The sequence below is a fragment of the Procambarus clarkii genome, chromosome 63 (genome assembly GCF_040958095.1).
Source record: "Procambarus clarkii isolate CNS0578487 chromosome 63, FALCON_Pclarkii_2.0, whole genome shotgun sequence".
NCBI lineage: Eukaryota > Metazoa > Arthropoda > Malacostraca > Decapoda > Cambaridae > Procambarus > Procambarus clarkii.
This window is the reverse complement of record NC_091212.1, coordinates 12,745,844-12,773,091: the sequence shown is the minus strand read 5'-3', so window position 1 is coordinate 12,773,091 and position 27,248 is coordinate 12,745,844. Positions and strand designations below refer to the sequence as shown.

General features: G+C 41.5%; 1 protein-coding gene across 1 annotated transcript; it reads left to right on the top strand.

Annotated features, from left to right (window-relative positions):
- The first annotated feature begins 12,036 nt into the window (after positions 1-12,036).
- On the top strand, positions 12,037-22,833 carry EMC3 (ER membrane protein complex subunit 3). The gene is made up of 5 exons (XM_045760691.2): positions 12,037-12,223; positions 15,236-15,336; positions 16,505-16,657; positions 19,762-19,923; positions 21,862-22,833. Exons 1-5 carry the CDS (start codon positions 12,075-12,077, stop codon positions 22,068-22,070), a joined length of 774 nt encoding a protein of 257 aa, XP_045616647.1. The 5' UTR covers positions 12,037-12,074; the 3' UTR covers positions 22,071-22,833.
- The last annotated feature ends 4,415 nt before the right edge of the window (positions 22,834-27,248 follow it).

Sequence of the window (27,248 nt, the reverse complement as noted above, 5' to 3'; positions counted from 1 at the left end):
CGCAGGCGCGGCTCTTGACAACCTTGTGGACTGTAGAGTTGTTCCGCTTCACGCCCCCCGGCCAGCAACGCCACCTATCAGCAGGAAAGAGATCTGCAAGAATTCCTTCATCACGTTTTCTTACTGCTGATCCATAACGAGATTCAGCAAAATAAATTTGATATCGAACCTGCTGGTGGCGGAATCTCTCCTCGGGTTGATTTCGTTAGACACGACCCACGTCCACAATCAAACGATATTGATCATTGGGTCCAGGGCAAAATTCCTTAAGGGTGGAATCGTACATAGACGGGTACAAAACTTTTTTGTCTAAGACAGGGCCTTTTGCTCAGGCAATTCTTCCTCCTATCTCGATACCTGTCCTCTGAGAAGCCCAAGACGTAGCGTGGGAAACATATGGCGATATTTCTTTGTTGTAATCGGAAAACGCCACACTTGTTTACGATCGTGGGTGCAAAAACGTCGCGTAAGTGCGGTTAGAGTACTGAATATTACGGTAAATTGCTTTGATATTCAGTGCTATACCGACCAGATACAGCACTGTGATATATGCATAATACTATACCGGGACGTATTATGTACAGTACAATTAGTACTGTATAGAATGGTATAACATCATTGTTGTGTATAAGAGGAGAGACGATGAAACCGTACAAGATACTGAGGGGAATAGTAAGATGATTCGTCCACATAATATGTTTATTGTTTGTGATGTGTGTATATGTATGTATTAACACGATGTACTGAACGGGGTGAGAATAGCTTGAGCTACCTCATCCCTTTGTGTGTATTTTACATCAATAAACTTATTTCAATTTCAATTTCAATTCGTCGACATCAGCTCCCGACCTCCCTTGAGGGAGGAACAGATAAGGTGGACAAGAACAACACTAATTGCGAGAAAGTAGGACGAAAAGACATTAGCAAAGTTGGAAAAGCCAAAGGATGTAAGGAAGTACTCGTACACTGTACGGATGGTCAACAGGCGAACTGAAAGATATATAAACCATTCACAGTTTTAAACGATTCGACAAAGAATTCGAAAAATGTTGACCAGACCACACACTAGAAAGTGAAGAGACGACGATGTTTCGATTCGTCCTGGACCATTCTCAAGTCGATTGTGAGAATGGTCCAGGACGGACCGAAACGTCGTCGTCGTCTCTTCACTTTCTAGTGTGTGGGTTTGGTCAACCATTTTTCAGCCGCGTTATTGTGACTCCTCATCTGCAAATAATTCGAATGTCAGGATAGATAAATTATAACGCAACAGGTACAGCAAGGCTGGTAGGCGGGGTACAGAGAGCTCACTCCTCCCAAGTCACTGAGAGATATGTACCCGGGCCGTCTGCTAGCAACACTCGACTACCATCTAAATAATTTACAAATGTAAACAAAACAGCGTTCGAGTCTACAAAGCTGTTTTTTTCCAGATTTACGTAATTAAGTAAGTAAACTGATAAGTGTTTGATGACGTCTCGTAAAATATACTTTTCATGGCAAATTATTCCATGTAAAATGGCAACATCTCGCAACTAACGAACAAAAAATATAAAAAAATCAATGCTAGATAAAAATATTCGCTAATATGAACGTCATAGATCGTTGGGATTTTGCAACCTGTGCTTTAATGTATATAGGCAGAAGAACGAAAGTCCCAGGAACGTGGTTGGAGCTAATGAACAATAAACCCCCATATTGGAAAAGTAATAAAAAAAAGAGACCCAATTAGATTTCGGTCCGTCCTGGACCAAATCGGTCCGATTTCACTACGTGACAAACGTCTAGTTATAAGCGTACTAACCTACACGAACTCATCTAACGTATGGAGGCCGATACTCGTTAATCCGATAATGTGTACAAATTGTCACTAATAATTCTATTAAAGCACGTCAGTTTGGACACGGTTATCGATAATGTTGAACTGCTGGTGTTCTGTGAGGACAGGTTGCCAGGGCCCCAGGACGGGTTGCCAGGGCCGAGGACGGGTTGCCAGGGCCCCAGGACTGGTTGCCAGGGCCCAGGACGGATTGCCAGGGCCCAGGACGGGTTGCCAGGGCCCAGGACGGATTGCCAGGGCCCCAGGACGGGTTGCCAGGGCCCAGGACGGGTTGCCAGGGCCCCAGACGGGTTGCCAGGGCCCCAGAACGGGTTGCCAGGGCCCCAGGACGGGTTGCCAGGGCCCCAGGACGAGTTGCCAAGGCCCAGGACGGGTTGCCAGGGCCCCAGGACGGGTTGCCAGGGCCCCAGGACGGGTTGCCAGGGCCCCAGGACGGGTTGCCAGGGCCCCAGGACGGGTTGCCAGGGCCCCAGGACGGGTTGCCAGGGCCCCAGGACGGGTTGCCAGGGCCCCAGGACGGGTTGCCAGGGCCCCAGGACGGGTTGCCAGGGCCCCAGGACGGGTTGCCAGGGGCCCAGGACGGGTTGCCAAGGCACCAGGACGGGTTGCCAGGGCCCCAGGACGGGTTGCCAGGGCCCCAGGACGGGTTGCCAGGGCCCAGGACGGGTTGCCAGGGCCCAGGACGGGTTGCCAGGGCCCCAGGACGGGTTGCCAGGGCCCCAGGACGGGTTGCCAGGGCCCAGGACGGGTTGCCAAGGCCGAGGACGGGTTGCCAGGGCCCAGGACGGGTTGCCAGGGCCCCAGGACGGGTTGCCAGGGCCCAGGACGGGTTGCCAAGGCCGAGGACGGATCTAAACGCCGCCACTATTCATCGGCCTCAATAGGTTAAGCGGGTTGATTGGATTGGAACGTTTCTGGACAGGCAAAACAACTACATTTGTTAGAGTGGTAAAATTCATACCGCTGAGATTGGATGCCACTTTGGGGGTCCCTGTACCCCGCCTTTTGTTAATAAACAGCTGACGTGCATATGGGGATCGCGCCCTCGGGATTTCCATGCTAAGGTCGCCTGGCACGGTTGATTGATATATGAGGATTAAACTACCACTAAAGGTAGCACGGGCATGAGTAGATTGTTGTTGTCGTTTTAGATTCAGCTACTGGGAACAAAAATGTTCCAAGTAGCACGAGCTATGGTGAGCCCGTAGTGGACTTACTTACCTGGCATAGGAGCGGGGCTGTAAAATTCTGGGCACAGGGCTTAGAGGCATAGTGTATTGCAGTGTCGCGGACGCTGGTCGAGAACCCGTCCTCTTAAAAATAACGTCACTTTTGGCTCGTATGCTCACTATGGCCAAATTTGGACATAATTTGAAATGAAATCGACTCACAAAAGTGACGTACTGTCCCGTTTTGTTTGAGTCGTCCGGCCTATTCGGTAAGGTTAGAAGAGGAAACTTTTAATTGACGCTTTTCATAACGTTTGAAACTTTATGAGAATTTCCTGCCCACCTAACCTATCAGAGGACCCTTAACTTACTGTTGTTGAAAAAAAAATCCCAATTTTTTTTTTTTTCATTTTCAAATTACGTCCACATTCGGCCATACGGGCAAACGACCAAAAGCGACGTTATTTTTAAGAGGACAGGTTGAACTGCACTGTGCGCTCGGGTAGCACAGATCCTCGCTGCTTGACCACTATTCAGGGGGCCCATGGCGTTTCCCGGTTGATGGGACTTTGAGCAGTAATGGACAAGAGGCTTCTTCCAGCCCAGAATGAGAGCAAAAGGGAGAGGGCGGACGTCCAGAGTGCGTTAAGCACGCCCACTGGAGTTTGCAACCTGGGTGTGATTTGGGAGGGATCCAGGCTACATGTAGAATCGTCATCCTCTCTAAATGTGAAGTGCTGTAGTGCCTGTGTAAACTCAGGGAGGCCTTCCTCCAACAGGGTTCGTATGGATATGGTTCGTATCCGGTAGTGGTGAAGCAGTATAGATATCCACGTTTTTTTGGGTAAACACGTTAAAAAAAAGGTTTTGTAAATAGACCTAAATTTACAAATAATAGGAGGCTAGCAAGCCTAACCTAGCCTAAGCTAGGTTAGGCTTGCTACATTGTATACATAGACTTTGGTTAGATGTTTTGCTTAGCCTGATTTAGTTGTATTTAGGCTTTGAACTAAAGCTTTAAAAAATAATGTGAGAAGTGTGTATATAATAAGTTTTTCCTTCCCGGCGCTCACCGCAAACTAAATGTACAGTATTGCAAATAATTTACACAATTGTGTGTAATTAACAAAAATAATTCCTGTCAGCAAAATTTGCTTGGAAAACTATTTTGGAAGGGAAGGGAGCTATCAGGAGAAAGCGCCAAGCCATTAAGACTATATAGCACTGGGAAGGGGTCAGGATAAATATTTGGAATGGGACGAGGGGAAGGAATGGTGCCCAACCACTTGGACGGTCGGGGATTGAACCCCGACCTGCACCAAACGAGACCATCGCTCTATAGTCCAGCCCAAGTGATTGATCATTTGGAGAAAAACAAAGGAACTGATTGATTGATGAAGATTAAGCCACCCAAAAGGTAGCACAGGCATGAATAGCCCGTAAGTGGTGGCCCTTTTGAGCCATTTCCAGTATCAATAGATGATACTGGAGATCTGTGGAGATGCGACTGCACCCTGCGTGACGGGAGATGTCTCCTGTGTGACTGTGTTAAGATGAAGATGAAGCCACCCAAAAGGTGGCACGGGCATGAATAGCCCGAAAGTGGTGGCCCTTTTGAGCCATCACCAGTATCAATAGATGATACTGGAGATCTGTGGAGGTGCAACTGCACCCTGCTAAAGGAACTATGCAAATATAGTATATATACCTGACCTCAAGAGAAAAATGTATGTCTGCCAGAGGTAAGAGGAACTGGCTGGGGTACGATAATCACCACTCCCGCACCATGGACCCAAGACGGCATGGTCTCACACGGACCAATTCTCCGGTGGTATTACTCTTGGCGCGACACGTAAAGACCTCGCAGAAAATGGCTGAATACAAGACCAGTGAGACACAGTAGGATCAAGGCTTGGAGGGCAGGAAATGTTGGCTGGGGAGAGGAGCGTTGGTTATAAGGCGTGGAGGAATGTTGGTTAGGGAGTCATGGTTAGACACCAGTTGTCTCTCTGAGATCCTCCTCTATTATGGGTGCTTGTAGAATAGTAGAGCTACAGTCTTCCACTTTTGAGGTCCTGGGTTCGAGGTTTCGATGTCCCAAGTGAATGAAATGTTATAACCCAAGTTTATTGTGGTCAGTAACGTACATGACTGAGGAAATAGGTTACCTTAACACCTCCATACCCAAATGGCATCCCAGGGGAGGCGTAAAGTCTCAGTTGGATACCAGTTATATCTCTCTGAGTTCCTCCTTTATTGTGGGTGCTCTTAGTGTGGTGGATAGGACTAACAGTTTTCCGCTTTTGTGGTCCTGGGTTTGAGGCTCTGATAGTCAAAGTGAATGCAGTATATACATTCTCCCACCGTTCAACAGATCCGATGATAACTAGCAACAGAAACTGGATTCGTAGGAAAATTATCTTAGTGAATACGAGCCTGAATGTAATAAGACCTTATTGAATTAGTTACAAAATTAATATAAAATTTTAATTAAAGTTATTAATCATCCTCTCTCTTTGTCTATTGGTCTCTCTCCCGCTCTCTCCTTTAAACTAAGACTAGAGCTTATTAGGAACACAATTCCTAATGAACTCTAGTCTTAGTTTAAAGTTGCTAATGCAACGGCAAGCAAGAGCTGTTATCCTACATCAGCTTATCTTAAGCCTGTCCTTAGACACGCATTTTTGGTGAGCCTTTATATGTATTATCTATTATGAATAAAATGTGATGCCAAGCAACAATAAAGTAAAGAACAAGATGAATCAGGAGCCAACCTTGTGCTGAAGCTTTCATCTGGCCATGAATGAATGAATGAATGAAGTAATGAATGAATGAATGAATGAATCTCTCTCCTCTCTCTCTCTCTCTCTCTCTCTCTCTCTCTCTCTCTCTCTCTCTCTCTCTCTCTCTCTCTCTCTCTCTCTCTCTCTCTCTCTCTCTCTCTCTCTCTCTCTCTCTCAAAATATTAATTACAAAAACACGGCTCTAGGATCAGCAGCTTTAAATGGAACAGCTGAACTATAGACAGAGCTGCTAATTAGAGGGAACAGGTAGAATAGTGAAGTCTTTTTCCGACCAACAGAAACAGTCTCTACGTGTCATTAAAACCCAGTGAGGACAACATCTATAACTTAAACTATGGCGCTATAAGTTATATGGGAACAACACTTTCAGTCACGTTAAGCACTGTTTGGCGTGGACAATAACTGGACGGGTGAGACCGTGAACAGTCTTGTCTAAGACTATGGAAGCCTTGAAAACCACCAGCTTCCTCTCAAGCAGTTGTGTTCACTCGTGTTCACTTGTGTTCACTTGTGTTCACTTGTGTTCACTAGTGTTCCCAGCTACTCCAGTCATAATTCAATACCAACTCTCGTAACGGCCGTTGATGTTGACTGGTAAAGTTCTTCACTAACCAGTCTCGTAACGACCGTCAGTCTTGTCGTCTAGGTAAAGACTGAGCTTACGAGCAACAGTGGAAATTTCCAGATGGCTTCGTCTTATTGGCTGCCTTAAGGTGGTTCCCAGGAACAATGTCTCCTGGTTGATGGTCTGGTCAACGAGGCTATTGGATGCCGCAGCACGCACTGTATTGTAGGACTCGCATCCTTGTTGATCAGGTAACGTTTGGAAGTGTATTTCACCTTTCTTCCTCAACACTGTTAAGAAGACTGTTAGTAATGCTCCCTTAAATTTAGGGGAATGTTGAAAAGGTGTTGAGTCCTTATATAATTCTCTTAGAGTACCTATTGCACCTCCATTATTCACCGAGACTGTTACACACATAATACAATACCTCCTGAACAAATCCACAAGGGCCGTGACGAGGATTCGAACCTGCGTCCGGGAGCATCCCAGACACTGCCTCCTGTTCTCCCCTGGTCCTCAAAAGAATGATTTCGGTCTGCAGATTTGAAAATTGTACTCATGTCGCCTGGTCTCCAGCTGATAGATTGCACTCAAAGTTGATGGATTTTAAGCAGTCCCATTAATTTAAGCATGTTATTAAATTAATTCAGAAGTAATGCCAACCCGCACATGATTCACAGTCCCCCACACCAGTCACCCTGCAAAGTTGAATGAAGCTAGCCCTAAGCGTCTGTCCTGCAACCTTGGACAAGCAAGTAAAACATTATATTTTAAAAATATAGACATACACACGTATCCAGAAAGAAGTGACTGCTCTTCACCAAAGGTTGCTCTCACTCGCTCGCTAATGAGGCCTCGCCAACACTGTCAAAAACTCTCACGTTAACTTATTACCGTCATTTTTTCCATTAGGATATATTAAGAACCGGTTCTTTTAACTCTACCAGACGATACTGGCTGCCGAGGTTGCATTGGCTTTGTGCTAAGACTCCCGGAATTATCTGCGAGCTTCGCGAGGAAGGGGGAGGCTCTGAGTCGGAGGAGAGGGGGACCTTGGAGGAAGAGGTGAGCCTCGGCTGGGGCAAGGGGGGACGATCCTCACGTGGGGAGATATTTCTTGGGGGACGAGGTGAGCCTCGGGGGTGGTGAGGTGAGCCTCAAGGGAGAGGCGAGCCTCTGCAGAATTCGCCTGAATGGTGGGGATCCAGAGGGCCTCGGAGGCCTGGGTGGTGAGGATAGGAGGGTAGACGGGGTGAGGTAACCATCCAGTCCGAAGCCAACAGTCCCGCTCTCATCCTCCGCCGCTGTTTTGTGTTGTTGTGGTTGTCAGTGTTGGTGATGCTTTGTGTCCAGCTGGTGTGTGTGTGTGGGAGCACCCGGCAGGTGAAGGGAGCACCCGGCAGGTGAAGGGAGCACCCGGCAGGTGAAGGGAGCACCCAGCAGGTGAAGGGAGCACCCGGCAGGTGAAGGGAGCACCCGGCAGGTGAAGGGAGCACCCGGCAGGTGAAGGGAGCACCCAGCAGGTTGACGGAGCGCCAGAATGGTTTCCTGGGTACCACAGGGCTGACCGACTGTTTGTCTGGCGATGCCTGTGTTGTCTGTGGCCTAGCCAGGCTTTCAATGAACTAATCTCTGGCTTTAAGCCATTACTCACGACTGGGAGGATGGCCTGAGTGGGTGGTTCGTGCGGTGATGACCTCCGTCATCTAATTAAGAGTTCACATGTCGGCCATACAGTTAATTTGTTCAGATTACTTGAGGTCAACAAACCCAAGTTATATCTTGGGTTTGTTGACGAAATATAGCACTGAGTGTGGTTTATTTAAGATTTGTTATGTTAAGTTTACAATGAAGCCGAAGAGTGCCTCTCGGATCTACCCAGTGGGCGTGCTGCTCAGATGACCAGCATTTTCAATTTTCAATTTCTTTCTTTGTTATGCACCCCATACCCCTCCCGTGGGCGGTGGTGGGGTGGGTTACAGAGGCACATAATGGGTTCAGGAACTGAACCCCATAGTTCGTTTAGTTAAGCAAGTGACAACCTTTTGAAACCAGTTACACAATTGTTAATGTCACGCATGTACATTTACAGTATATACAATCATTTACACAAATACATATACATATCAATAATCTATTTATATCACAAGTGATTCAACAAGAGGGTCACAATAGTCACTATACAAGGCCACCATCTATCTGTTGTTCATGAGGAATTTTTCCAATTGGAATTTGAACTAAAGTAATGTTTTGGTCTATACGACTTCGGCGGGTAGGCGGTTCCATGAGTTTATAATCCCCATGGAAGTAAAAACATCTGTTTTCTGTCCTGAATTGTGGCTTGTTGCCTCTTGTAAGTAGTGTTACATTTGACATTTTAAAGAAGTGGTCTGGGTTAATATCCTCCAACTTGTGAAGTATTTTAAGTATCGATGAGCCTTGTCATGTCTGGTTTGTGGTGTTATTAGTCCTGTGGCTCTCAACCGATCCTGGGAAGAGTTGACCTAGTCCCGAGATTATTTTGGTCGCTCTGTGTTGAACTCTCCAAGACAGATATGTCTTCTTGAATGTAAAGTCTCCATGCTTGGATACAGTATTCTAGATTGAACAATTAATTTGAATTAATTAACAGTCAATTTAAACAATTGACTATCAGAAAGCCTTTGACACAGCACCCCATAAAAGGCTGTTACAAAAGTATTCGTTTGCCTTGTTCGGGTTGAAGGTAGACACAGTATAGTCGCTTCTGTATATATTTATTGACCGAGACAACAAGGTATATATCTGGCCAGCCGAGGTCCACCTACTCTGAGTCTGTGAGGAGAACTGAGGCTGCTGGGAGCATGGCTTGATGCTCCTCTGTCTGGCATGACGTCAGAGGCCTACTTGCCTGTGATTGGTTACATTTCAACTGACATAGAATTTGAGTATAACAAAAGTTGGAGAAACAGACAGGAGTAAAAGGTAAGGTGCTCCAGTGGATAAGGGAGTATCTAAGCAACAGGAAACAACGAGTAACTTACAGGTTAAAATACTTCCAAGTTTTTCACAGATTAAGGAGCAAATCAAGAAGAAAATACTCTCAACTATCAAAAGTCGCCAGAGAGCCAAAGTAGCGGAAGGAAGATCCACTGCGATATGGTACGAACAAGCCACTGGGTACTACTCTTTCAAGCCTGGCAAAAAGATATCCAGAGACATTGCAGTAGCCATACACAGACTCAGACTTGGTTACAAGTGCCGCTGGGAGGTCATAAACCCAATAGTTAAAGAGTATCACATCTGTGGAACAGAAGCAGAGGCGCCACTATTGCAGTACTTACTGGAATGTGAAGCTACTGAAGCCCTGAGCATCAAACTCAACATTAATCCAACGACAGCAGCTGCATTAGATGCACATTCCACAGCCACTACAATGATTAGAAAAGCCGTTGAAGAATGGGACACACTAGTGAACATTCTGCATCTAAATTCGCCACCAAGATAATGTTATTAAAACCAGACTAAAACTAGTGCACTAAAACAAAAGCGAAAAAGACACAGGGGGAAAAGGAGGAAACCCCACCTCCATTTAAAACTTTGACCCAAATATCACAGTAACAAGGTTATCGCGAATAACCGAACTATAGCACGGGCTCACTATACACCGTGCTACATGGACATTTCGTTCTGAGTAGCTAAATCTAAAACAACAACAACAGCAAGTAACTATGAGGTGAAAGACATCAGATTGGTGAGATGTCACCAGCGGAGTCCCGCAGGGCTTTGTACTTGGACCCTTCCTGTTTGTGATATATGTAAACGACCTTCCAGAGGGTGTAGACTCGTTCCTCTCAGTGTTTGCTGATGATGCAAAAAATATGAGAAGAATCAAGACAGATGAAAATAGACAGGGACAACAGGACGATCTGGACAAACTGGAGGCATGGTCTAAAAAATGTCTACTAAAGTTCAACTCAGGAAAGTGCAAAGTAATGGAATTAGGCGAAAGGAGCAGACGGCTGAACACAAGGTACCATGCATCTGGGAGGTTATATTCTGCAAGAGTTAAATAGACAGAAAGATCTCTGGGGGTTGATATCACACCGAACCTGTCCCCAGAAGCCCTCATCAAAAGTACCTACCTTACCCCCTAAATGTTAACCCATGTCTTGCTATTTTAAACAATGCTGTTTGTTGACCAACTTGTACAATTGCTGATTTCTGCCATGTTCCCCCCCCCCCTTTTTTTAATTCCTTTTTTCAACACAATTTATACTTTAATCCCAATTACTATTAAGTTTTAGTCTAAGTGTTTTTTCCCCCACACCTTGCCCGAAACGCTATGTGTATTAGTGACTTTAGGTATTGTATGTACTAACTCTATCTATAAATCCAACATTATGTTTGTAACTCGTCCTCTATGTATGTACTTTTCCTGAATAATTTTTTTAATTTAATATAATTTAATTTAATTTAATTTAATTTAATTTAATTTAATTTAATTTAATTTAATTTAATTTAATTTAATTTAATTTAATTTAATATCATCAGCGGGATATGCTAGATTGGCCAACATAAGAACTGCCTTTAGAAACTTGTGTAAAGAAGCTTTCAGAACCTTGTATACCACTTATGTCAGACCAATCCTGGAGTATGCAGCTCCAGCCTGGACGCCATACCTATTTAAACACAAGACAAAGTTAGAGAAGATTCAGAGGTATGTCACCAGACTAGTCTCAGAACCGAGGCATGGGCTACAAGGAAAGGCTACTTGAGTTAAACTTCACGTCCCTGGAAAACAGAAGAGTAAGGAGAGACATGATAATTACCTACAAAATTCTCAGAGAATTCACAGGGTAGACAAAGACAAACTGTTTAACACGGGTGGAACACGAACAAGGAGACACTAGTGGAAACTTAGTACCCAGATGAGCCACAGAGACATTAGAAATATCCTCTTCACAACTTCCTGGTATCGGGCAGCCGGGGCGTATCCGATCCCTCTATCGTCGTCATAACTTATTTTGTAGTTTTGTAATATTTTTCTTGATGCTTATTAATTATGTCCGAGAAACTGTATGCATATTTTTCTGTACTTAATAATTGTGACACATATTACACGCCAAAATAACATGTTATCTGCCCGAAACGCTCTGCGTGCTAGTATAAATAAATAAATAAATGAAATAAATGTTTATTCAGGTAAAGTACATACATACAAGAGATTTTTACCAAAATTGCTAGGTTTATAGATGGTACATACAGTGCCTAAAGCCACTATTACGCAAAGCGTTTCGGGCAGAGACTATTTCTTTAAATAGTCATAAATAGAGACTATTTCTTTAAATAGTGGCTTTACAAGAATGTAAAACTTCAAGTCTCTGTACTCTCATGAACCCAATGTATCTTCTTGTATATAAATAAATACATATATGTTGGTGGAAATATCCCCACAGTCCCCCCCGCAGTCTCTAACATGAACACATTCTCTATGGAATTTACCTACTTAAAATTATCTGTTAGATTAAGGACCTGCCAGAAAACGCTGCGCGTACTAGTGGCTTTACAAGAGTGCAATTACTGTACTATGCTATGTATTCTCACAAACCCAATGTACCTTCTTGTATATAAATAAATAAATAAATAAATAAACTATGGCACCGTCGTGGCCGCTGACCGGAGGTGGGTGACGGAGTGTTACCGACCTCACCACAATGGCAGAGCTGCTCCTCGACTCCGATATAAGAATATGGGTATTTTTCCCCATAGTTCTGATCACATTCCTGTGCGGGATTTTAAGGCATTATGTCAGTGTACTGATCTCAACGCAGAAGAAGGTGGATCTTACACAGCTCCAGGATAGGTGAGTTACTGCTGGACGGTAGATTGACGCGCCTCGACCGTCGAAGTGGTTGGGCACCATTCCTATAATATTTTATTTACAGGAAGCCTGTATATGTATGTGCTTTAGGCTTGTATTGAGGTCCGCCCAAGATGGCACTACGGACCCTTATGTGCAAGTATGTAAGTGGCCAAACTCTCAAGTACCTGTTGACCGCTAGGTGAACAGAGGCATTAGGTGAGAGGGAAAGGTGCCTAATGTTTTCTTACCGGCCTGGGAATTGAACCTGGGGTCCCCAAATGTGGGTTGAGACTTAAGTTCTATTTCTGATTTGTCTATATGTAGACAAATCAAGCTGACCGGGAGCCGAGCGGACAGCACGCTGGACTTGTGATCCTGTGGTCCTGGGTTCGATCCCAGGCGCCGGTGAGAAACAATGGGCAGAGTTTCTTTCACCCTTTCACCTGTTACCTAGCAGTAAAATAGGTACCTGGGTGTTAGTCAGCTGTCACAGGCTGCTTCCTGGGGGTGGAGGCCTGGTCGAGGACTGGGCCGCAGGGACACTAAAGCCCCAAAATCATCTCAAGATGTATATCAGTAGGCTAGGATATATTAGGTTAGGCTGTGTTAGTTTAGGGTAGGTTAGGTAGGTTTTAAGGTCTTGCCTAATTAACCTGCTCCTATATATGCTGTGATGTATCAATTAGGAAAGGGTACATTCAAATTATACAGAGGCGTTTTGATGGTGTGTTTATAAATTGTCAAAACCGTGCATATTGTTTGGTTTGCTTGTGTTAGGTTGGGATAAGTTGGATTAGGGTAGCTAAGGTTGGGAAAAGGTTAGGTTTTAAAATTTGTTGCCAAGCTGTCTTGGATATGATGTAAAAATTTCCTGTTGTTACAGACAGGAAATTTGCACTCCAATTTATTGACATTCCTGGTAGGTCAACTACTGACCATTCCCAGGGTACAGCCCACAACAGTTGCCTGATTCCTGGGTACATATTTACTACTAGGTAAACAGTCATAAGGTGAAAGGAAACATCACCCAAAAACTTCTGTTCTTCGCAGGCGATGAGTCACAGTAACGTGGCTTAAGTATGTTGACCAGACCACACACACGACCACGTTTCGGTCCAGGACGGACCGAAACGTCGTCGTCCCTTCACCTTCTAGTGTGTGGTCTGGACAACAATCAACTTCTGTTCTTTGACAGGATATAAAAGAATTCTTACATTCTTGTTAAGCCATTAGTACGCATAGCATTTTGGGCAGGTCCTTAATCCTAATTTTTTTCCCAGAATACAACCTGCCAAATTGTTTAATAACCAGGTACCCATTCACTGTTTCTTGAACAGAGGCTACAGTTAAGGATTGGCACCCGGTCAATCCTCCCTGGCCAGGATACGAACCCAGGCCCAAGAGCTCGCGAAGCAATGAGCGAGTGTTTCACCGTTATGCCACGGGGACTGCTAGGATATACTGTAACCTGAAACACCGATGGTTGTGACCCGATGATGTAGACTATTGTGCTACAGACCCTAGGTTGTGATCCAGTGATGTAGACTACTGTGCTAAATCCATTAGGATGTGTTGCACCATTTGCAATTTAATATAATGTATACAGTTTTTTCTTGTTTTACTCTTGGTGCCTTCTTTTGATAATTACTTCTTGTATTAGTGAATGTCGTAGGTTATACCACATTGTTTCATGAAGGTAAAGGCTAGTTTAGATTAGTAGGCTGTGATTTTTTTTATATATATAAGAAATTACAATGAGATGTTGACTTCGTTCTAAACTCACATCTGGGGAATCCCAAGTTAAATTCCCAGGCGGAATTGAAATGGTTGGATATGTTGCCTTTCACCTAATGTCTCTGTTCATCTAGCAGCAAATAGGTACCAGGAGTTAGGCATCTGTTGTGGGAATTTAAAAAACTGTATTCTTGCTAAGCCACTAACACACACAGCAACTGAAAACAAAAGTAAAATCTTTCGCATGCAGTACAGTATAATAATAACAGTGATAATACAGTAATAATTATTACGTGCATACAAAGAACATAAGATGAAGGGATAATTGTAGGTACAGGGAGTTACACATAAAAATGAAGCCAACACTATGCAAAATATTTTGACTAAAACTTTAAATAACTATTTATCAAAATTATTTTAAGGTATAAACAAATACTAAAGAGAAGTAAGCTAACATATATGAGTGTTCAAGAAATATAACAACTGATATACAAAATAAAGATGATGCTTGATGACAGGCATAGACTTACATTATGGAATGTGTCGTTCTAGCAACAAGAAAACCAGCTGGGTTGTTCTCAGTGATTGTCAGCTACAATCACTAGTTATTTTCATAGGATTCAATTTTCTGTTCCACATCAGGGGTCCACAGTGGTTCTTGTGTGTGGAGTGGCATGCCTCTCCACACTGCAGTATCACTCCACATTGTCATGTCATTCCACACTCCCATGATATTCTTTTTCTTCACTCTCACTTTGTCATTCTTGTCTGAACTATGAATTTGTGATCACTGCCAGACAAATTTTGCTTTTCATCACTGGAAGTCCAGTGCATACAAACTACAATTAATTTTGGTGTTGCTTGTGGGTGTGCAGTGTCCTGTAGGGGTGCATCAGCCTTGGTAGCTGCCTAGTTGGCATATCCAGAGCACATTCAATTTATTTTTTCAAGAGGGCTGATGACTGCTATAGCCCTCAGTAAGTGAATGATATCGCTATAAAAATGGTGGGATTTGTTCATATTACTGGGTGGCCCAAGTTAGGACCAGGTGATAGAGCACACCAGCTAATTGCTTGATAACAATTGGAGCAATTTAAGGGTTAAGTAAGCAAATTCTGTAACTGTTAGTTTTAATTTTATTTGATGAAACAGATGATAGGTCAAAGTTTGATCACTATTGGTTAATAAATTTGATTTAAACCTTTAATAATTACTGTAATTGTGATCAATTGTTTTTAATGTTTAAAAGTGTAACTCATCAATGTCCTTTGTTTACAGCCAAGCCATGATTCGAGCACGGATGTTGCGCGAGAATGGGAAATACATACCAGAACAATCTTTCCTGATGCGTCGACATTTCTTCAATAATGACGAATCAGGTACATATTGTACATACACAATGTAAGATAGTTAATATATCAAAGTTAGGGAATATGTAAAAAATACTGTATGACTTAATACTTTTTCTATACTGTTTATGGTTTTACTGCTTGAACTGCTAATTGGGACTGAATCTATTTAATTTTACCAAGAAATCCAGTCTACTAAGAGTTTTTGCCATTTTTTTACTAATAAATATTCTGATCCCAGATGATAGAACACATCTTTGCACATAAACAACAAAATTATATATGCAAAATGCATTTTCAATATACTTGAAGATTAAATAATGAAAAGAAACATTAATTTTTTTCCCAACCTTGAACCATTGTCACTAGTTAACACTCCAAGGCTTGCTCACTTTTCTCAATCTATTTTGCATTTTTCCTCATATTAAAATGCTCCTTTTCCTTCCTAGATAAGCCTGATTACTGCTGCTGTTGGTAGACATTTTTTCAACAGACAAAAACAATAACTAATGGAAAAATGGTAATACTGAATACAGAGATCATTCTGCCACATGATCACGGGAAAATAGCACCTACCCAGGTCATGATCAGTCGCAAGAGGTCTATGTACATGATAGAAAGTTACATAAACTTCATTATACAATTTGTTATAAATGTTCAAATACAGTGGTACCTTGGTTTTCTAATTTAATCCGTTCCCAGAGACAACTGGTAAACCGAAAATTCGCAAACCGAAATGAATTTTCCCATTAGAAATAATGTAAATTGAATTAATCCATTCCACACTTCCAAAAATATTTACTTCAAAATACATTTCATACATAATACACACAAATATTTTGTACTGTAGTGTGTAAGTCCCCTTCCATTATAAAATCAGACAGTGATGACTTCTTTGGGGTACTCTTCTCTCCTATGTTTTGCCTGCACACCACTAGGACCTGGTTGAGGCTCACTGCTTGTTTCCTCGATAAAAAGCCAAACGTGAATATACTCTGGCTTCTTGTCCCCCGACACAGTGAATTAATTATTATTTGAATTACTTGTTAATATAAAAAGGAGATGCTTTGAATGGACTAATAGGCCTTATGCAGTTTCTTGTTTTCTTATGTTCTTATGTTTCTATGTTATAGTGGCAGAATAACCTGCTCAAACAAGAGCTTATGCTATTAGTTTAACTTTTTGTATTAATTTTCAGGGTATCTCAAGACAGTAAAGCGTGCATCAGCCCCTCAACCTATGACTGACCCTAATATGATGGTAGAAATGCTGAAAGGTCAATTGACCAATATGCTTCCCATGATTGCAATTGGAGGCTGGATCAACTGGACTTTCTCAGGATTTGTTACAAGTATGATTCATAAAATTTTAATTGAATTGATTGGCCTTGTGATTTTTAAGTACAGTATTTAACCCTTACACTTACCACATTGTCACAGGCTGATCTTGCACAGCGCTCAGATCACCTGGAGAGGAATTTGCACAATCCGAGTTGTTAAAAAGTCATAGCAAGTGTTTGGTTGCATTTTCCTTTTTAATGGCTTTGGCACTTGTCCATCATATTAGAAAAAATACTAAATGCACAGATGCATACAATATCCAGTGTGCCTTACAGCTCAGTGATTGCGCAATGCGCTATACTATGCGACCATTTATGCTATGCAACATTACCAAGAATTTGAAGGAGCTGGAACATGTTAGTATGGAAGAGGAATATATTCTAAGTTGTGTTATGCTTGAATGTTTGGCATAACAAAGATAGTCTTCTTCTCTGGGCCCCTCTTCTTTTGTCAAATTGATACCTCTGATTTTTCCAGATAACTGAAAATTTAGTTTATTCCATAAGGTAGCTAGAGATAATTATTTGGCTATTTTGTTTAATTTGGTATTTATTTTAACGTGTTACATGTTAAAATTGCTGTATGTTTTACAGCAATTTTAATGTAAACAAATGGTGTTTTAATATCAATACACTAACGTATATGTAGGGTACAATTAAATTTTTGTGTTTAGAATAAATAAGTGTCCTCCATTACTGAATTATGAATAGTGGGAGTAAAACCCTGCCTTTAACTAGACATGCTCTGGTTAATGGGATTGAAGAACACTCATATTCCTATGTCCAGATAAAGAATCGAGAAAATGGGTCTTGGAGTAGTGGGGTGTTTTTTCTTTCTTTTTACTGCATAGAGAACAGGGCACAGAGATAAACACGGAAGAACTAATTATACTGTAGCTAGAAATGCGAGTATTCAAGAGTTGGGAATCATGTAGAAAAGTAGTTTGAAATAGCAGCTAAAGTGAAGTACCAGCCCAAGCTAAAGTATTCACATTTGGAAGAAATCAGCTATTAAAGACCATGCAGTCAATCTAAAAAGAGAAAGGACAGTCCTAATAGAAAATGAGGGAAGTGTGTGTGTAAGGAGTGGAAACTGAAGATGGTAAATAACAAATGATCAGAAACAACATTGGACGGTTTAGAAGTCACTGATGGGGAGGTTAAGACACCTAGAGGAATAAAGGGAATGGATATAAAATCATAAACTACAGACCTGTATCACTAACATGTATTTTGTGCAAAGCACTGGTGAAAATAATAAAGAAGACAGTGGTTGAGCTCCTGAAGAACACAAACTTTGAAACAAAAACAAAATGTATTTTCAATTGGAAAGTCATTCATCGCTAATTTGATAGTTCTGCAATTAGACACCAAGATAAGACAGGAAACAGATAGCTGGGAAGACTGTTTTTTTTCTAGATTGCCTAAATATATTTTATACTATTCATCACAAAAAACTGGTGTACAGTATTAGATGGAGAGGCAAATTGTGGTAACGATAGACATGAAACTGAATGAGAATATCTGTTACATTAAACAAAGGATTACAGGCACCATATATCAAGCTACAGAAATGCAGCAAGCATACTCCCTCAAGGATATGTTCTGGGCACATTGCTGTTTCTAATCTACACGAATTATCTGCAAGAGGTGGGGGTATGTTTCAGTATACTGTATTAGTGTTTGCAGATGGCAAGGGAACATTGGTGGAAGCCCTGTATTTAAAGAATAAGTCATGAAAGCACCACCATTTACTTCAAGAGCAGATATGACCTAAGAACTTGAACATCAGGAAAGTTTTAAAACGCATCTGTTATAAAAAGGGCATTAATAGCTAAACCTCACACCCCTGTAGTCACTGTTAGATACACACTGTTTGGTAAAAACAGCACTGATACCACCACCTTCACCGAATCTCCTTTTTCCTCCTGCATCATACTTGTCTGTATTCATTACAGCATTCTGTAATCACCACACCCTCTGTACTCATTACACTACACTGTTCAGTATCTTGAAATGTGCTAGCAAAAGGATACCATTCTTGATCGCGAATTCCTTCATTTGCCTCTACTTGCACCTGAATTATCACTGCTACCACCATCTGGACCTTTATTATCTCCTCCACCTGTACCTTCTACTCCACTACCATATGCACCAACGTCTTCCTTCACCAGCCCCACACTTTCGAAAGCTTCATCATCACCAGTTCCACTGCCACCACCTTGATCGTCCTTCACCACCTTGATCTTCCTCCTTCACCAGCACTATAATATACCACCTCACCTACAAGCACAACCACTATCACCCCATTTTCATAAGTCACTCTGCTCATTACACCTGTAGCGAGTAGATTATCCCAATAATATACTCGCTCCAAATGCATTGTTAATATTCCTGTCAACCTTTGGAGATGAATGAGGCGAGGCGTTGCCCGGGCAACACGGTGAGGTGTTGCCCGAGCATATAAGCAGCAGAATAGCAAACATTAACCACAGTCTACTTTCAAGTGTGGTCAAGTGTCTAGAGCAGACACTTGCGAGATACTGTACCGACGCTCAGTGCGCTCAACTCACACCAAAGTATCACCTGTGTACTTCTGTATATTCGACCAAATATATATATAGTATCTTAGTGTCTGTGTTTATTGTCACCATACTTTACGTAACAATAGAACCGTTACACACCTCTCCATACACATTTCACAAGCCTGTGCCCATCACGGCAGCCTGTACTCATTACACTTGATGAACTTGTTGGACTGCCTGTACTCATCATCATCATGCCTTGTAGTCATTGAGCCCCACTGTACTTATGGCACTATCATATTCTTATCGTGAGACGTTTTCCCAGGATTCCTATCTCGGTCATCCTCATGCAATCGGAACATGCTTACCTTTCATTAATGTATTGTCAATTTACATATGTAGCAATGCAACTGTTATATAATGTACTTTGAATTGATTTAGCCAATGCAGTATTTGAACGCACAAATAGTGTAGCTATGCAGTTCTTAAATTCTTAGTTAATGTATTCAAATATTGGGTATCACTAAATCGCATAAACAAAATTGACAATAGTGTGATTAAATACTCCAATAATACTTACTTTGTTTACAGCTAAGGTGCCCTTCCCACTGACACTGAGATTCAAGCCCATGTTGCAGCGTGGTATTGAACTCGTTTCCTTAGATGCCTCTTGGGTATCGTCTGCATCTTGGTATTTCCTCAATGTATTTGGTCTGCGGTCCATTTACACCCTTGTACTCGGAGAAAATAATGGTACGTAATTGACGTTTTTATATTTTTGTTTATATGGCAATGAGGCCACTTGTACTGGCAGTACAGTATACCAATCGACCTCGGTCACTCGCGGATGCACAGCCAGCTTGTTCTCTATTTGCCACTCCATTAAAATGCATCTTTTTGCCTTACCAGAAATGTACAAACCCAAACAACTCACCTCACCTATCGAGGCTGATGTTCAGAAAAGTCAATATTGCAAGTTTTAATTTTTTAATGTCACATTTTTAATGAATTGGTCAATTCCATAAAAAAGTGATACATATTAGACAAGAGAGCAGGTTGGCACAGCAAGGATATAAAGGGGTGCACCTTTATATTCCAAGGTCAAGCTCATAATATAAAGACAGTGAATGAGTGTGTGAGGAAGGGAGCAAGGAATTAAGTGTGAGTGTTCTGTGTGTCGGGTTGAGTGTGTGAGGAGGTAGAGGTGGGTGGTCAAGAGTGTGAGGAGGCAGAGAGGGGGGGGGGTCGAGCATGGCGTAAAGCATAGAGTAAAAACTAAAAGGAACACAGCTAAAGGATTTCACTTTGTTAAGAGTGAATATATTTTTTAAATAACAACTAAGGAGAATAACTTCTTATTTACATGAAGAAGCAAGTGGTCCTGCTGTGGATGTGTTGCTGTGATGGTGATGGCTCTGTGGAACTGCAATACAGTATGCATTCAATATTGACTGAGGTCCATGATATTGAACCATGTGTAAGTCACATGGGTAAAAAGAGGTCTCTTTTGGAATAGTTTTATTCTGCATTTCATATTTTTCTACTTTATTCCTCCTCATTCTATAAAAGTGGAAACAGAATAGTGATGACATTTATCATTAAATGGCTATGCTCACATAGGAGCTTCATGAGCTCCTACAGAATTGGGGGTTTGTGTTCCTTTGGTCTAAGTGGTAGTTTTCTTCATTTGCAGTCTTCATTTCTAGCTAAGAATGAGACTGCTGGTTTCCAGAGGGATTCTTTGGTACATAGGGGTGATGCTTTCTTGTGGCTCTGATGTCCCTGGTTCCTTGTTCCAGGACATGTTTTTCAGATCATCCGCAGTGTCAAGTTTAGCTCAGCCTAAGGTCTATCCTCAGGCTGATGATGATTTTACGTTTATGACTGTCTGGTTTGTTATCCGATATGTCTTGGGCTGATATTCAGGTTGGGGGATTATGGCGGTCCAACAGGGTGCTTGTTGCTCGTTACCTGGTCAGTGTATTGAAAATGCACAAGGTTTGTGTTGCATTGGTAGTGACCCATCACTGATTTTCCCTCCTGCAGGGTTATGGGCTTCTGCTCTCCTCCACTTCTGGCGAGTTCCCCCTTTGTATTTTGTTCTGTAGTTAGAAATCCAGTATTAAACATAAGGAAGTGCATTTTTTCTGGTGGATCTTTGGTGGTTTTCTGGATCCTCCTTTCCTCATATAAAGGCATTGGTTTTGTCTTTCCTGGCTCAATGACTGATGAGTTGACTGAACTGAGCCAGTAACTGGGGGTGCTGCCACCAGGTGGTGGGCAGCTGCTACTAAGAGGGTGAACCACCGAGTGCATCATTTACTATTCCATTTTTTATTTTTTGTATTTTTACCTCTGCTGTTGTCTGTTTTGTTTTGCTCTACATTTTCAGTGGCCTTTCTCAGTCTGAGTGATCTAGTATCCTCAGTTCACTCCCCCCCCCCCCCCTTCCGTGTCTCAACAGAGGGAGCCCAGGTTTTGCTATAAAGTCGTCAGTAGACTCGCAATGACTCGCAAGGGTCGGGTGTGATTCAGATTGGGTGGAGTTATCCAGGTTGCTAGCACCAGGAAGCCACAGGGGACCCACTAGAAAGAAACCTTTAATTGGTCGATGGTGCTTTTTTAATGTTTCAGAAATTATATACTGTATATTGTAATAGATAATTTATATTTTATCTTTTATCTTTACAGCTGCTGACCAAGCTCGCATCATGGAAGAACAGATGTCTGGTGCAGCCATGGCTATGCCACAGGACCCCAAGGCAGCTTTCAAAGCAGAATGGGAAGCTTTGGAGATTGCCGAACACAAGTGGGCTCTCAAAGATGTTGAATCCGATCTTTTACAGAAGGCTGAGGCGGATTGGATGTTTAATGCTCAGTCTTATGCAAATACCACCTAATGGAAATTAATTGAATGATTCAAAATAAAATGTTAATGTGATGGAGGTTAAGACGATAATTGTTGATATGATTTTACTGACAATCTTTTTTCAAAATATAAACAATTACCTGTATTCATATCAAGAGCTCTTTGTGTTGGCCGAGGAAAAATAAAATGCCGTCTTTACTTAAAATGTGAATCCACAGTAAGGGTGAATCAGGAAATGTGTACGAAGTGATGAATAGATGAATGTAAACTAGAAGATTAAGATAGTAGGAGTACAGGAATGAAGAGCAATTTAATAAAAGAGAATGTTTTTGTATTTTATGGTTATTGCTAACTTGATAATGTTTGGTGAAGTTTTTCATTATGAATGTAGCTCAACCAAATACTTTCATGTTGGAAAAGGTAAGCATCTCGTGGTTTATTACATTCATTAATCGGTAAAAATATTTCTACTATCTAATAGACAATACCTGATGCAGTATATGAAAAGCTGTAATATATGGCCTACAATTTATGCAATGGTTACTCTGAGTCTTTTAATTTTGCACTTATGAATATCTAAATTTTCATGTTAATAAAATGTGGATATTAATTAAAAATGGGGGTCTAGATAACCCCCACCCAAGAGGCCATTGCTTCAGATGTTTGAGGTTTTTATTACCAATAGATTGTTAATGTCTTTTCTTAATCATGGTGATAAAATTTCAAATGTTTAATGTAAATTTAAATGTGTGTATGTACCTGTATATTCAACATAAAGTCCTAAAAGATTCAAAGGTGACATTTTTCTGAACTTTGAATTACATCTTGTCTTTAATTCCTGAATTTACTTTGCATGAAGTTTTATTACAAGGACCCCCTCCCTATCCGGCCCGTTGTCGCCGTGAGGGGGCTTGGTGGGCGGCAGTTTGTATATTTGCAGTTTGAATTTACGACTTTTTATACCGAAAATATGCCAATTAATGGAAACGGCGATACGATACAGTCACATTTGCCCCCCCTTTCCTGCAATTTTCTAAATATCGCATATCTTATTTATTTATTTGTATATATACAAGAAGGTACATTGGGGTTGTGAGGATACATAGCATAGTAATTACATTCTTGTAAAGCCACTAGTACGCGCAGTGTTTTGGGCAGATCCTTAATCTAAGACAATTTTAAGTAGGTAAATACTTGCAAAATTTATAAAAATGATAACAGTTACATATCAAGAAAAAAAATAATAAAAGACGAGTGAAAAATTGTAGGTATATTAAAGCACATAGGTAGCACAGATTGATTGCAATGACAGCTTGAATGGTAGTTTAACAAAAAATGGTAGGCACAATACAGCATATGGCTAGCACATAAAAGAAGACAGCAATGAACACAATGACAAAGTTGTTTCGATTAAGTACATAAAGATTGGGAGATTGGCTGGCACTAGATACAGAGCAAATTTAAAGCTCAGTGTAGGAAACTACGAAGATGAAATTAGGTACTTTTTGTTTTTGTTTTTAAATGAGGCAAAAGTTTGACAGCTTTTCAATTCACTAGGGAGTGAGTTCCATAGACTACCTTACCTTGAGGTTACCTTGAGGTGCTTCCGGGGCTTAGCGTCCCCGCGGCCCAGTCGTCGACCAGGGCTCCTGGTTGCCGGACTGATCAACCAGGCTGTTGGACGCGGCTGCTCGCAGCCTGACGTATGAGTCACAGCCTGGTTGATCAGGTATCCTTTGGAGGTGCTTATCCAGTTCTCTCTTGTACACTGTGAGGGGTCGGCCAGTTATGCCCCTTATGTGTAGTGGAAGCGTGTTGAACAGTCTCGGACCTCTGATGTTGATAGAGTTCTCTCTCAGAGTACCAGTTGCACCTCTGTTTTTCAACGGGGGTATTCTGCACATCCTGCCATGTCTTCTGGTCTCATGTGATGTTATTTCTGTGTGCAGGTTTGGAACCAGCCCCTCTAATATTTTCCACGTGTAAATTATTATGTACCTCTCCCGCCTGCACTCAAGGGAGTACAGTTTTAGGCTCTTTAGTCGGTCCCAATAGTTTAGATGTTTTACTGAGTGGATTCTAGCAGTAAAGGATCTCTGCACGCTCTCCAGGTCAGCAATTTCTCCAGTTTTGAAAGGTGCTGTCATTGTGCAGCAGTACTCCACTCTAGAGAGCACAAGCGTTTTGAAAAGTATCATCATCGGTATAGCATCTCTAGTGTGAAAAGTTCTTGTTATCCAACCTGTCATTTTTCTTGCAGTTGTGACGGCTACTTTATTGTGTTTTTTAAAGGTAAGGTCTTCCGACATGAGTACACCCAGATCCTTTACATTGCCTTTTCGTTCTATGTTATGATTTGCCTGAGTTTTGTACGTGGTTTCCGTTTTTATATTTTCATTTTTTCCATAGCGCATGAGCTGGAACTTATCTTCGTTAAACACCATATTATTTTCTGTAGCCCATAGAAAGACCTGATCTACATCTGACTGGAGGTTCGCCGTGTCCTCTATGTTGCCTACTCTCATGAAGATCCTAGTGTCATCTGCAAAGGATGATACAGTGCTATAGGTTGTGTTCTTGTCTATGTCCGAAATGAGGATGAGAAAAAGTACTGGAGCAAGCACAGTACCCTGGGGGACTGAGCTCTTCACGGTTGATGGGCTGGATTTTATTTTGTTGACTATTACACATTGGGTTCTGTTGGTCAGGAAATTGTAGACTAGGTCCCTTAATTTGCACAGTGTTTACACAGATTAAGTTTGCCCTTGGGGATATCAAAGATATATTTATTTCTGGTGTGGTGATAATGGGTCCTATTACATCTGTCCAGGGAGAATTTCAGAGCATGGTTTGCATTTAAGAACAGGGTTTTGTAAATGTAGTTGATCATCTGACATCTGACTCATGAGAGTTTTTTCGAACTGAATTCTGACTGCACCTATTTGCAGTAAATCACGATTTTTTATCGAAAATATGCCAGTTAGTGAAAACAGCAATGAGTCACATTTTGCCCAAACCTCCCTACAGTTTTCAAAATATCGGAAATACGCAAATCTAACTCATGAGCGTTGTTTGTGAGCTGAATTCTGATTCAAGGCACATATTTGGAGTTTTGAAAATATGCCAATTAGGTGAAACGGCCAATGAGTCACATTGTGCCCAAACCATCCTACAGTTTTCAAAATATCAGATATATAACGCAAATTTGACTCATGAGCGTTATTTTTGAGCCGAATTCTGGCTCATTGCACACATTTGGAGTTGCAAATTACAACTTGTTAAAGCGAAAATATGTCAATTAATGAAAACGGCGATGGGTCAAATTTTACCCAAACCCTCCTACAGTTTTCAAAATATCGAAAATATCGAAAGTCTGACACAGGAGCGTTATTTTTGAGCCGAATTCTGGCTCACTGCACATATTTGGAGTTGCAAATTAGGACTTGTTATAGCGAAAGTATGTTGTGTTGATTTAGGGGCGACGACGATCGTGGGATCGGATGCGCCCAGTATAGCGAAAGTATGGCAAATTAGTGAAAACTGCGATGGGTCAAATTTTACCCAAACCCCTCTACAGTTTTCAAAATATCGGAAATATCGGAAATCTGACTCATGAGCATTATTTTTTAGCCGAATTCTGGGTCACTGCACATATTTGGAGTTGCAAATTATGATCTGTTATACCGAAATATAGCCAATTATTGAAAACGGCGCTGGGTCAAATTTTACCCAAACCTCCCTAAAGTTTTCAAAATACGGAAATATGACTCATGAACGTTATTTTAAAGCTGAATTCTAGCTCACTGCACACACTTGGAGTTTGAAATTACGAATTTTTATACCGAAAATACATATGCCAATTAGTGTATATGCCAACAGAGTTACCAAGAAGTTTGTTTTCGGGTAAACAAATGCCGATGGTATCTCCAACAAAGTGAATGAGCCATTTAATGTAAACCTTTAAAATGGAGTTTAATGCCTGGAATGTTAGTTTTAACCCTATAGGATTGGGTTGGGACTGGCCTAATATCAGTGTAGCGAGTTAACATTATATTCGCTCCAATCATCTCATTACCTTAATGACAAACTCATTAGCACTAATCCTTTCCCTAATTACAGGTAATAAGAGATTGGAGCGAGTATAATGTTAACTTCTACGTAACATCAGCAAACGGGAGACATCTCCCGTCACGCAGGGTGCAGTCGCACCTCCACAGTACAGATTGATGAAGATTAAGCCACCCAAAAGGTGGCACGGGCATGAATAGCCCGTAAGTGATGGCCCTTTTGAGCCATTACCAGTATCAAGAGCTGATACTGGAGATCTGTGGAGGTCCGCAGTACAGATCTCCAGTATCATCTATTGATACTGATAATGTCTCAAAAGGGCCACCACTTACGGGCTATTCATGCCCGTACCACCTCTTGGGTGGCTTAATCTTTATCAATCAATCTTTATCAGTCAACATCAGCAACAAATGTACTCCCTAATATATTGCATAACGATCCCCTAATTACTTCTAAAATGATCCTCTTGTGAGAAGCCTGTTATTACCCATTAAACAAGCCCTCCAGAACAAAATAAACAACACAACAAATTCAGGTTAAAACACAGTAGTAGGATAGATGAGTTTAGTTCATTTATTATGCACCCCATACCCATCCTATGGACGGTAGTGGAAAAAGGTCACAGAGGCACATAATGGGCTCAGGGACTGAGCCCCACAATTCATTTAGCTAAGCAAGTTACAATCATGATGAGTTAGTTTAATTTTGTTTTAGTATATAGTATAGCTAGTATAAATTTTGCAAGTATTTACCTACTTAAAATTTTCTTAGATTAAGGACCTGCCCGAAACGCGGCGCGTACTAGTAGCATTGCAAGAATGTAATTACTATGCTATGTATCCTCACAATCCCAATGTACCTTCTTGTATACTGTATATATAAATAAATAGTTTTAGTTTAGTTCATTTATTATACACCCCATACCCATCTTGTGGGCGATAGTGGGTTACAGAGGCCCATAATGGGCTCAGGGACTGAACCCCACAATTCATTTAGCTAAGCAAGTTACAATCCTGATGAGCTAGTTACAAAATTTAATATAAGTCGTCACATCAACAATGGGTGCGGAATAAATCAATCAAAAGTTACAAAATTTCCTATATAAGTCATAGGTATTCCATTTTCTGTGGTGTGTGTGGAG

Coding starts and splice junctions, on each gene's coding strand:
- EMC3 (XM_045760691.2), top strand. CDS start 12,075: ATGGCAGAGCTGCTCCTCGACTCCGATATAAGAATATGGGTATTTTTC. Junction 15,337..16,504: donor CTTCAATAATGACGAATCAG/GTACATATTGTA, acceptor ATTAATTTTCAG/GGTATCTCAAGACAGTAAAG. Junction 19,924..21,861: donor TGTACTCGGAGAAAATAATG/GTACGTAATTGA, acceptor TTATCTTTACAG/CTGCTGACCAAGCTCGCATC.